The 12,336-nt window shown below is 31.1% G+C and overlaps 1 protein-coding gene across 2 annotated transcripts; it reads right to left on the bottom strand.

Annotated features, from left to right (window-relative positions):
* Positions 1 to 9,459: 9,459 nt before the first annotated feature.
* LOC102622214 (phenylcoumaran benzylic ether reductase Pyrc5-like) lies at positions 9,460 to 11,725 on the bottom strand. Of its 2 annotated transcripts, XM_052432407.1 has the most exons (6): positions 11,451 to 11,671; positions 11,181 to 11,365; positions 10,926 to 11,060; positions 10,452 to 10,692; positions 9,946 to 10,149; positions 9,460 to 9,858 (listed from the first exon to the last, which is right to left on the bottom strand). In XM_052432407.1, exons 2-6 carry the CDS (start codon positions 11,361 to 11,363, stop codon positions 9,692 to 9,694), a joined length of 930 nt encoding a protein of 309 aa, XP_052288367.1. In that variant the 5' UTR covers positions 11,364 to 11,365; positions 11,451 to 11,671; the 3' UTR covers positions 9,460 to 9,691. The 2 variants fall into 2 exon arrangements, with proteins under 2 accessions (XP_052288367.1, XP_052288366.1); XM_052432406.1 differs by having other exon boundaries at positions 11,181 to 11,725.
* Between the last annotated feature and the right edge of the window lie 611 nt (positions 11,726 to 12,336).

Here is a 12,336-nt window from a genome sequence, read left to right as displayed (position 1 = left end):
TTTCATAACAAACCTATGCATTTTAGGAGAAGTCAATATAGTATTGGTTCATGAATTTTTACAAAAGATTGCACAACACCTAGCATAAAACTGTGTGTTTTAAAAAAGCAAAATTTTAAAATATTCATAAGATTTTAAAGATTAATCATTTACATCCTTACTTGGATCTTAGGATTGAAAATTGTCTGCAAAAATGGTATCAGAGCCATATTTTTTGTTCAAAATATAAAAATGGATGAAATAATTGTTTATTTTATTAATAATAGGGGATATAATCTAATGGTAGATAGTAATACTATAAAGGATTACATAACTAAACATAAACAATATTATTATTCAGAACTTGAGATATTAGATGATAAACAATTAGAACAATTTTATTTATCTAGAGCTCATGAATTTAGAATTGGAGAACTCAAAATAATAAAGAATAGAAATTTAAATATTGATCCTATTCTCCTATTTAGAATTAGGAGAGAGGTGTATAGAAATAATTTTTCATAGAAAACTACAAAAGGATTGAAATACAAAAGATAAATAACAATATGGAAGAATTACTCATGGTAATTCAAGAAAAAAAAATCTTACAAGACACCATAATTTACTACAACGAAAAGAAAGATAAAGAAATGATAGCAATATCTAGACCAATATTTAACAAAAAATGAAGATAAAAAATTAATAAGTTTAAGGATGCTAAGTGAAAATGTAGACAATGGATTAAAAGAATTATATAATCCAGAAATATCCAATGAAGAATCTAAATCCAAAGAGGAAGAGGATGTACTCATTAACTTACGAGATATTGAAAGTAGAATAGAACAATTAAAAATGAATGAATCAAAACCAAGGGTTTTTTGACAAGGAGAATCTAGTAATAGAGCTTCCTAACTAGAGAAGAAATACCAGCTCATGAAAGATCACAACGTCAATATTTTAGGGTTAACAAGCCTAAAAAAATTATAAAACTCTAGGAAAATATAGAGAGAGACCAATCAACCATGATGGAGTATGGTTAGATTTAGACTATGTCAAAGATAGAGATAAAACGATTATCGCTTGGGTTAAATTTATGAAAATGGCATTTGTATTTAACAAAATAGATAGGAATAATAGTATAGAATTCCTTAAAACTTCATTTGTAGGAGTAGTGTCACATTGGTTTATGGGACTAAACGATAATAACAAAAATGAAATATGGTATGGAGAAAATAATAATCAAAATGAAAGCTTGGATCAAGTTTTAAATAGATTTGAAAATGAAATAAGAAAAGAATTCCTAGGAGAAGATTGAGAAACTGATTTTCAATAAGAAATAAAGTGAAAAAGATGGAAAATGTAATAAAACTAACAAGGCTTGAAATATGTAATATATGTTATTTAGAAGAATACACGTGTAGCTTTGAAGAATTATACTATAAATGTGAATTAGATGAAAGTAGCATATGTTATTACTAAGATCAATATTTTATAAGGATACCAGACCCATGGGAGAAAAGGATTATGCTAGAATATAACAACAAATATGAAGATACAACAGAGACTGATACCTTAGGAAATAGGATTAGGTTTGCTCGAAATAGAATGAGTGAATGGTGTGCTGAAATAAGAGATAACAGACTTATGAAAAGGCTAAATCAAGGATTGTTTTGCTCTAAGTTAGAAGATCCACCAAGATTTGGATGTTCAGATAAAACTTATAAATATAGGAAGAAATTCAAAAAGAAGAGATTCTTTAAAGGCAACAAGAAAAATAAATATAAGAAGAAATTCTACAAGAAAAATAAATTTAAAAGAAGATCTAAAACCAATGCAGCTAAAGAATGCAAGTGTTGGTTATATAATGAAGAAGGGCATTATACAAATGAATGTCCTAAAAAGAAAAAAGAAAATATAAAAATGTTTGAGGATTTTAATGATTTAGAATTAATCACAGATAGTGAAGGTATTAGTGAAAGTGATAGCATATATTATCTTTCTAAAGAAACTTTAAGTAGCTCAGATTCAAAATCATATTTGGAATGAGCATAGAAGAATTAGATAATAAGCATTTATATCAAGATGAAGAATTAGAAGAACAAGGTTCTTTTAACAAAGAATTAATCTTTGATAAAAAAACAATACCTCAAGATTAACAAAAAAAGGATTAGAATCATCTATGACTTCAGTCAATAAGTTAGCTCTAGGAATTGCCAACATGATTAAAAGAAAAAAAGAAAAAATGTTATGTATTTCAGTGCTACTGTGTGAGAAGAACCTATTGAAATTAGGTATGCTAAGGGAAATACAAATATACCATTATTATTAAAGACTGATATAGAAGATAAAATCAGTAAGATAAAATCCGGCAATAGACCCAAAATTGGATATGTGCTTATTGGAGGAATTCAGTTTATGATAAAAGCTCATTTTCGAGAAGGAATAGATAGTCCAGTAATTTTAGCAGTACTAGATAATAGAATACAAGATCGAAAACATGCAGTCCCTAGAATAATACAAGGAAACTTGAGTTATAAAAAATTGATATTTAAGATATATCCTAAATATTCTATAAGTCTTAGGGATAGAAATATAAATAAGACATTAACCTTATGTCATAATTTTAAATACTTTGATATAATGCATGAGGGGTCTTATCCATATAGCATAACGTATGCCATAAAATATGCATTAACAAATTCAGCAAATAGTGAAATGTTTGCTAATAAAGATTTTATTGAAATAGATAAATTATTTAGTAAAGTTGGAAATATACAATATCCTGAAATCCTGAGAGAAATAGATTTATCAGAAGAATGGAAAATGAATCTAAGTAGTCAACCTACTCTGATTAAAGGAAATACTACTAAATCTATAGAATATACTCCAGAAGGAAGAATCATTATAGGACATAAAAGATCATTCTCTATACCCAAAAGAGAACCAAAATTAAGAAGAATCCAAAGTTTTACTAGATGTAGTCATCTTGTGACACCACCATCACATGAAATATTAGCCACAATTAGAAAAAATAATCAAAATCTAAAAATTAAGATTGACTATAATAATGGAAAATCATGGCACGAGACTTTTGCTATCCTTGATACAGGAGCTGCAAAATCTTATGTAGATGCTAAAATGATTAAATATTTAGAATGAAAAATTCTAATTGAACCTCATACTTATATAGGATTTAATAGAGAAAGAAAGACGTTAAGACAATATTGTGAAATACCATTAAAAATAAAAGGAACAAAATTCATCTTTCCTTTTTTCATAGAACCAGATTATGAAACAGAAATAAATCCTTTATTATTAGGGATGAACTTTCTTCAGAATTTCTCTCCTTATTGTATAGGAGATAGAGAAATAAGCATAACAATTGAAGGAATTAAGCAAACCATATCAAGATATGTCTAATCCTTTTATAATTTATATACAAGTGATTATACCATATTATAAACATAAACTGGAATGGTTTCATGCTTTAATCGATACTGGTTTAGGAGTTAGTTTTGCCAGTTCCAGGATTTATTCAAAACCATATTGGAAAGATTATAAGCCTTTAAAAGGATAAGGAATAAATGATGAACATATCACCTTAGGGACTTGTAGGATTAAGACTTTAATCCAAATCGAAGATTACATCTTAAGTATCCCTATATTATGGTCTTATGATCATATGGGAACAAATATACTTGTAGGAGTTAATTTCCTTCGTCAATTCATTTATATAATGACTAACGAAGCCATTACTCTCAAAAAACCATGTAATCATTCCATTACTACCCCAAGAATTTATAACCTTGTTAGGCGCACAACTCGAAAATTACATTTTTGACACAATCAGCGTGTTAATTACACTATAAAAATCATTCAAATCATGTCAGACTATGAAAAAATTTTGGTGAAAACCCAATTCAATTATGGGAAATTGATTAAACATATGCTAAGATCGAATTAAAAGATCCAAATGTTATCATAAGAGTTAAGCCTATGAGATATGGGCAAGAACATAAACAAGATTTTGATAAAAAAAAATTGAAGAGTTATTAAAACTTAAGATTATTCAAAAATCTAAAAGTCCTCATAGTAGTCCAGCCTTTATGGTTAGAAATCATGTAGAAATTAAACGAGGAAAAGCTTGCATGGTTATTAACTACAAAGAATTAAATAAATATACCAAATTCGATGGATATTTTTTACCTTATAAAGATACATTAATTATCTCTGTGACCGATAAAAAGACATTTAGCAAGTTTGATTGCAAATCTAGATTTTGACAAATCAAACTTGAAGTAGAAAGTATACCACTTACTGCCTTTAGTACACCTCAAGGACAGTATGAATGGATTGTAATGCCTTTTGGATTGAAAAATGCACCAAAAATATTTGAAAGAAGGATGGATCAAATCTTCAAAGAATTTCATGAATTTTGCATTGTTTATTTAGATGATATTTTTATATTTTCAGATAATAAGATATATCATATTAATCATCTCGTTTCTTTTGCCAAAATGCAAGAAACATGGAATATTACTCTCTCAAAAGAAAGCTGAAATAATGAAACCCATGATAGAATTTCTAGGGTTAATAATAGATGAAATAGGAATTGAGATGCAACCTCATATTTCTGGAAAAATATAAATAAATTAAAATCTAAAGAACAAATTCAAAGATTTTTAGGATGTCTTAATTATGCTGAAGGTTTCATAGAAAACTTAGCTAAAGAAAAATAATCTTTACAAGGATTATTAAAAAAGAATAATACTAAATCATGGAAAGATCTCCATACCAAAGTAGTAAAAAAATTGAAAGAAAAATGTAAAAATCTTCCAAGATTAGGATTCCCTACTTCTAGTGATAATTTAATTCTTGAGACTGATGCTTCAGATAATTACTGGGGTGCAGTCTGAAAAACAGATCAAGAAAAGATTTGTAGATATGCCACCGGAACATTCAAACCCGCATAGAAGAATTATGATAGTAATGAAAATGAACTATTAGCTATTAAAAATAGAATAGCTAAATTTACTTTCTTTTTGTTACCAAAGAAATTCAAGGTAAGATTTGATAACACTCGAGTTAAAGGAGTTATATTTAATAAATTGCCTAATCTCCCTCAATATAAAAGATTAATTAAATGGCAACGGCTTTTTGCTGAATATGATTTTGAAATTAAATATATTAAAGGATCTAACAATTCTATTGTAAATTTTCTTAGCCGAGAATACAATGGAGATGGGTCTTTCCAAAATAATTAAGGGCATAATAATGTGCTCTGAAGGTCAAGAATTGCTTCTCAAAGGCAATGGTATAATTTATGATGGGCTTGCCATGATAGATGATGCCCATGAAGAATTGAGCAAACTTTGCCTATAGAAAAGTTCGCAAAATCATCTAGAAGTCCAAATTTCAGAATAATATATTAGTAATATGTTAAAAAAGGTCCATTTTAAGGATCAAACTGAGGGTCAGATTGCCCAGAGTTCTTCACAGAACTCAAAAGTCACACATCTAGAGAAATTTCTGACAATCAATGATTACAAAGAATAATTTATGAAGAAAGAAGAATCTCAAATGTCTTTAGTGAGCTTAAGGCCCCAATATGATAAAAGCGGACAGTCTGTTCTCATGGTTAAAAATCCATGAAGAAGCGACAACGCTTATGATTATAAAAGAATTGGTAAAATAACTTATGTGATTCATCATAACCAGACTATAATACCAGATCATTTAGGATTATACCCAAGGATAAAATTTGTGCCAGGAGCTGATCCAAAATTGATAAAAGACATGTTTGAATACGATTTGCTTAACCTTGTTTATGTCAGTGATGATTGTAGGGAAATAAAAGAGCTCATAGAAAAAATTACAGAGGTTGTTAATGACCACAAAAGGATATGCAAAACAAAAGAACTGATTTTTATCAAGATCCTCACTGCTTGCCCTGAATACGGTGAAAATAAGTGGTAGCACAGCACATGATTCAAGTTAGAATTAGCAGCAAAAAGTTAGTCCAACTATTGATATAGATCAAGTCTATAATGCTTATGATCTTGAATTATTCGAACCAAAGCTCTCACCAACAAAAGAGCCATATGAATGAAAGTCCTCTATGAATCTCTTGAGAGGATAAGTGAGGAAAAAAATATGGCTCCACGAAGCCACAAAGGAGCATATAATCTTTTCTATAAGTAGAAAAGAAAGCATTTTAGCTAGGCAGGCCATATCAAAAAAGAAAAAGGCAATATATGAAAATCTCGTGGAATCCATCTTACCGACACACCACGAGGTATGCAAGGTACTAAAACATCAGTCATCATGTGGCTACTACTACGAAGGATCAAAAAGGGATTCTAGTGGGGAAGACATGTCACTGGAGGAAGATTTGATACTTGGCATGTGACAGGAACCATTGAAAAAGATAAAAGGTGATATCCTAAAAGCATCAATAATTCAAAAAGAAAGATTCCAAAAAGATAAAGCTCACCACAACCAGATAAAGGCTGTCTATCACCAGGAAAAGAAGACAACCATTGTCTTTAATGATAAAAAGAAGAAGGGTCACCTTATCAGGAAAGAATCCACAATCCACCAAGAGAATTGTTCAAGTGTCATGTAAAAGAGAGAACCTTATCTCTTTAAGATTGTAAATAGAAGCATTTAAGAAGGGAAGGACATCACATGCCTAACCTTCACCTACACCTGTATTCTCTGTAACCATCCTCTGTAAATAATTTCAATGATGAAACAAATAAAACTCTTTTGAGCGAAATTGTCATCTTCCAGATATCTTATATACTCTTAGAAAATAACCAAGAACCTTACATGCCAATACTTGTGCTAAAGGAAGAAGATTTTCTATTACTAAGCACTCTTCCAGAGACGGCTGTAAGAAAATCACTTAGACATATCCTATTAGGCCCGTTTGCTATATGTTGCGTTGGGCCTGTGTAACAGTCGCTGAAGTGATCTTATATGATGTGTGGAGCTATGGCGGAGCTGACCATAGACCTCTCTATGGTTGGAGGCAATTAGTGAATCTATCTTAGAATTCCGAGAGATGTACACTGGTTAGTAATCTTGAACTCTATTCTTTTATTTTAGCAACAAACGGAAGCATGTTGGACCTTGTTTGTATTCTGAAATGTTATAAGATAGGAAGCGATAAAAGTAACTCAATTTCATAAAAATGGAAAGATCTATTAATAAATTTCTAGACGCAATTGATCATCTAGACTTTAGTCAAGAATATCAAGTTGCTTATACAATTTCCATAGTTAAAACTAGATTAATTACAAGCAAACACTTTTATGAAGCAATGAAAAGAATTATTGATCCAAAAATATTCGATTCATTTGAAGAAGGAAACAGGATAGCATTAATAGAATCAATTCTATCTAGCCTCGAAATAATCCAAGACAAGTGCGACTAATAATAGAACCCAAAATCGAGTATAAAACAACGGATAATAATAATAATAATAATAATAATAATATGGTGATGTTGATTCAAGATGCAAATTTCAAATTACAATTTATTTGTGAAAGCCTAGATAAGATGTACCTAAGCTGGAAATATAGCTTAGGAATATACATAGGAATGTTAGAAGAAAAAAATTGGTCTATGTCTCAAAGGAGACAAATGATTATAAATACAAGAATTAATTTAACTATAAATCTCTATGAACGAGATAATCATTTAGAACTTTACAAAGATATAGTTAAAACTTTACAAAGATAAGAAATTTAGGGATAGATACATAAAAGATGAAAGGAGAAATGCTCCAATTTATCAAAATCAATAAAACCCATAAATTCTAAAATATCATAAAAATTTGAAAAAATTAGCAAAAAGGTCCTTGTTGTACTAAGTTTCATACTCATTGTTGTAAGCATATCATTGTTGTTGTCAATTTTATTTCATTTTTGGTTTCTTTGTCAAATTAAAGAAAAAGTGTAATAAATCTTGAGTTAATAATTAATTGTTGCAGGCTTATGTAGTAACTGTAGAATGTTTTGTTATTCTTGTAGTATTTGTCTCTTTCCAATTGTCTGCTCTTTATCTTGAACTAGTTCACACGCAAAACGAGTTTCTTTTGTTTAGATTCTTTTGTTTATTCCAAGATGCTGATGATTTGGATCCTCTTCTAATTTAATTATTAACTCGAGATTTATTACACTTTTTCTTTAATTTGACAAAGAAACCAAAAATGAAATAAAATTGACAACAACAATGATATGCTTACAAGTTTCTTTATCTTGAATTGGTTCACAGGCAAAACGAGTTTCTTTTGTTTATTCCAAGATGTTGATGACTTGGATCCTCTTCTAATTTAATTTTTCCTATTCTTTGCAGGAGATTTTGACACATAGTAACTAAATGATTCTATAGAGAGGATTAAATTTATTCCTAAGTATCCTTATTAAAACACAAAAACTCACCGGTTTTGGCTATCTAAAAGCTACCAAATAAACTGCCGTTAATTCTTTTTTCCATTTTCTTTAATAATTCTTTTTTTCTTTTCTTTTCTTGAAAAGTTTTTGCTGTTTTGCTTCTGCTCTAAAAGATTCTAGTATACGCTGAACATTATCCAAAAAAAAAAATAAATTGGGCAAGATTAGCGAGTTTTTAATATTATCATTCTATTGTTTTCTTATCATTTTCTTCAGTTTTCACTTTTTGTTTTATTGTTCTCAGTCAGAATAATTACAAGGATTGCAATATGCCTGGTTACTTGCCATGGACTCTTCATCAATCTCAACAAACAAGTTTCCGAGAGTTGCTTCAACAAAATATTGTCGGAATTCTGCATACATTTCAAGAATCTCAGCATCAAACAACAACATTTCAATATTTGTGATAATTCTTTTTTTTTTTACAGTTAATGTACTAATAAGAGGTTTTTATCGTTTGATTTCTAAGTGCTCAATGTTTTGACTAGAGTTTTTTTTTTTTTTTTTGTGGTTAAAATGTTAATCTTAAAAAAGAAAATCTTATTTTTTGAGATATTTTCAAGGCTTGGCAGCCTTTCTTAAAGAGTTTAGAGGAAAACCAAAAAAGAAAAGAAAATTAAGGACTGAAGAAAAGAAAAAGAAAAAGGTAAAAAAGAGAAAAAAGAATGATTAAAGAAATGGAAAAAAAATTAATGGCGGTTTGCTTGTTAGCTAGTTTTAAAATTTTAATTAGTCCGAAACGGTAAATTTTTGTGTTTATTAAGGAAAGATAAGAGCAAATTTAATCTCATAAACATTAATGAAAAATTAATTTTTGAAATATAATACCTACTTCTTATTACTTTTAACTATTTTTGTTGGTAAATTACTTTTAATTTTTGCCTTGGTGACTCTATAATTATTTTTATAATAACTTCATTTAGTGCACGCAGTCGCGTGCCCATTAGGGGCTGTAGACCCCATATCACAAGCCCCTCAGAAGCCTCACACACGCACCCTAATAAAAGCCCCACACACGCACTCACCTGATCATGTTGGCTTTATAATTATTCTCAGATCAAGTACATGGCCTACTTCTTTTGATCACTGACATAGCAAACATAATATGGTCTTACAAATTCCATTGACAACCAGAAGAAAGTAAGGCCAAGAACCATAATTTTTACATATAAAAACCAAAGATTGCAACAAGCCCATTATTTATTTACCAAGAGTCCAAGATCCTGCAAGCTGCAGCTGGAAGCAGAGAAGGGTTACACAAACTGATTGAGGTACTCATCAACTGTAGTGTACTTGACATCAGGATAAAGCTGCGAGGCTTCAACTCCAAACGATGGTTCAATCTTGAAGTCGGTTTGAACTCCCTCCACGAAAGCAGAGTGATAAATTGATAACAACCTCCCGAGTGGAGGTGCAGCTTCTGCAACATTTTGGAGAAGACAGGATCAATAAGGCAAAAATTCGCGGCTTTCTTTAATAACATTTAGAAGTGAGAGTTTTAACTAGCCTTGAATATTCTTTAGGAGCTGCTCTTCTGAAACATACTCCCTTTCGAGGGTTTTGCCAATCTTTCTCTCCCACATAGACACAAGATCATTGAACGAGTAAATATTGCCGGGAGGCTGAATGTAAAGGTTTTTGTTCAAGGTTCTCGGATCGTCAACCGCTTTGATGGTGAAGGTTGCAACATCATCTTCCTTGTTATAAACAGCTGAAAATCAAATGACGAAACTAAGTTAGATTCATTTAACTATTTTGCAATGAAGTTATTTAGGCTCTGTTTGAAATTGTTATGTGGCAGCCATGATGTGGCAGTTCAGTATCTGGTAATCACTTAAAACTCTATCTTAAAATCTCCAACAACAGTACCAAACAGACACTAAGTTGCTAGACCATCCATTCTACTATAGGCCATAACACTAACATCGCAACATATACCAAACAAACGGAGCCTTAAACATGGCTTTTTCAACAATCTTATTAAAAACAATGAGCTTAATTAATTTATTTTACCTTTTGGATTTCCATCACCTAAGATGACGACCTTATCCCTAGGGGGGGCAGTGGCCTCAGGCTGCGACAAATTGGGAAGGAAGTGGCCATTCAAACCGTACGATGCTACATAAGTATACGGAATGCCTTCTGCCTCAACGGCTCGGCGGATTTTCGCCTTTACGTCATACGTTGATTTTGCTGGCTCTACGGCTCCATGGATTCGATCATCATCAATTCCAAATTCCGACGGGAAGAATCTCTGAATAATAAATAATTCACAAACATCAACTCCTTTTAGTTGCATTCACGCCATAGGTTTTTATAATTAATTAATTAATTAAATTATCTTGAGGGCGCAATTGTGCATGTAGCGGGTGTTTATTGGCGGAACAGGGAGCTCTAGTCTACAACGCCAATAATAAATCACCACGTGTGCGCGAGTGCACAATCCTGATCGGAATCCAAGATATTTATATATTAATTATGTCATACCTTAACGTTGCCGGCTTCTTTAATGGCAGCAATAATCTTGACCTGATCGGCTATTAAAGTGTGACCAACTGTTGATATCACCACGTCCACTTGTTTTATCGCCTTCACCAAACTCTCGTGATTCAAAACATCTCCCTGCATAATAATAACGGCACCCAATAAAATAAAATAAAAATACTAAGTCTTTTAAGTAGATACTACACTGCCACGGGTCAAAATAATGGAATTAAAAAAAATAAAAAAATGATAACTCACGATAACGAAATTGACGCCGAGGTTTTTGAAGTGGTCGAGGAGTTGAGATTTGGAGGGATCAGAGAGTGTGGATTCTCTCACGAGCACGAACGTCTGGTGACCAGCTTTAACGCTTGCTTCCACGATGAATTTACCGATGTACCCTGTCCCGCCGATGGATAGAATCTTGCTTTTCGATGCCATGTCTGAAACTCGTTCAGTTCAATTCCGGAGTTTTTTTTTTTAAAAAAAATTACGAATGGATGGATATTTTGAATCTGATGCCCGTACCTTTCTTATATAGGAAGCGTGTAAGCTAACCAGCTTGTACCCGTATTTTTATGTTTGATTAAATTGATTGTGATTCATAAAAGACCGTAAGGACCAAGAAGCAATGATAAACAAATCAATTTCTAGGATAGTCTTGGCAAAAAGTTTAAATGGGGGATCAAAATCAGATAATAATTCTCAAGACTGAATGAGCTAGATAATGGGGGATGTATTGTACAGAAAGACAAAACTAATTCGATTTGATTCACTCGATTCCTTTTCAACAATCTTTTTCAATGCCACCCCAAGTCTAAAAAATCAAGTAATCAACTACTCTTTTCCTATGGCATCAATACCAAGTGGTGAGACGAGACGAGACCATCTGACCATGGACCAGTTCAACTTAATTTGCGATTTCTCAATAATTCTTGCGTAATAAAATTGATTTACGTGGGTTGCGTAAAACTAACAAACTACACTTGTATGATCAATTATTCAATATAAAAAGGCTAAGCTAGCTGCCGCATGGATGAGATATTTAGAAATTTAGACATACGTAAGCATGTTGCATTTTGCATGCAAGCTAAATACAAATTTTTGTATCCCATTCTACGCGGCACAGACTGTATGGTTTATTTAAGGCTTCAACAAAATCATATTTATAGAATTTTTTCATTTTACAAAACCAAACACCTCCTAAGAAAGGAGGTGTTTGGTTTTAAAAAATGGGAGGAGAGGAGAGGAGAAAAGAAAAAAAGAGAGGAATGGAGAGGTGGTGAGAGGAAAAGAGTACAAAAATTAATTGTTATTGTTTGGTTTCACATAAAATTTAAAAGGAAAAGAAATTACATATTTTTTATTTAGACAAATATATACCCACTATCTTTAATTTTAATATTGTTAATAA

Source organism: Citrus sinensis, chromosome 8, assembly GCF_022201045.2.
Source record: "Citrus sinensis cultivar Valencia sweet orange chromosome 8, DVS_A1.0, whole genome shotgun sequence".
NCBI classification, from domain to species: Eukaryota; Viridiplantae; Streptophyta; class Magnoliopsida; order Sapindales; family Rutaceae; genus Citrus; species Citrus sinensis.
This window is presented reverse-complemented; position numbering and strand designations above follow the sequence as displayed.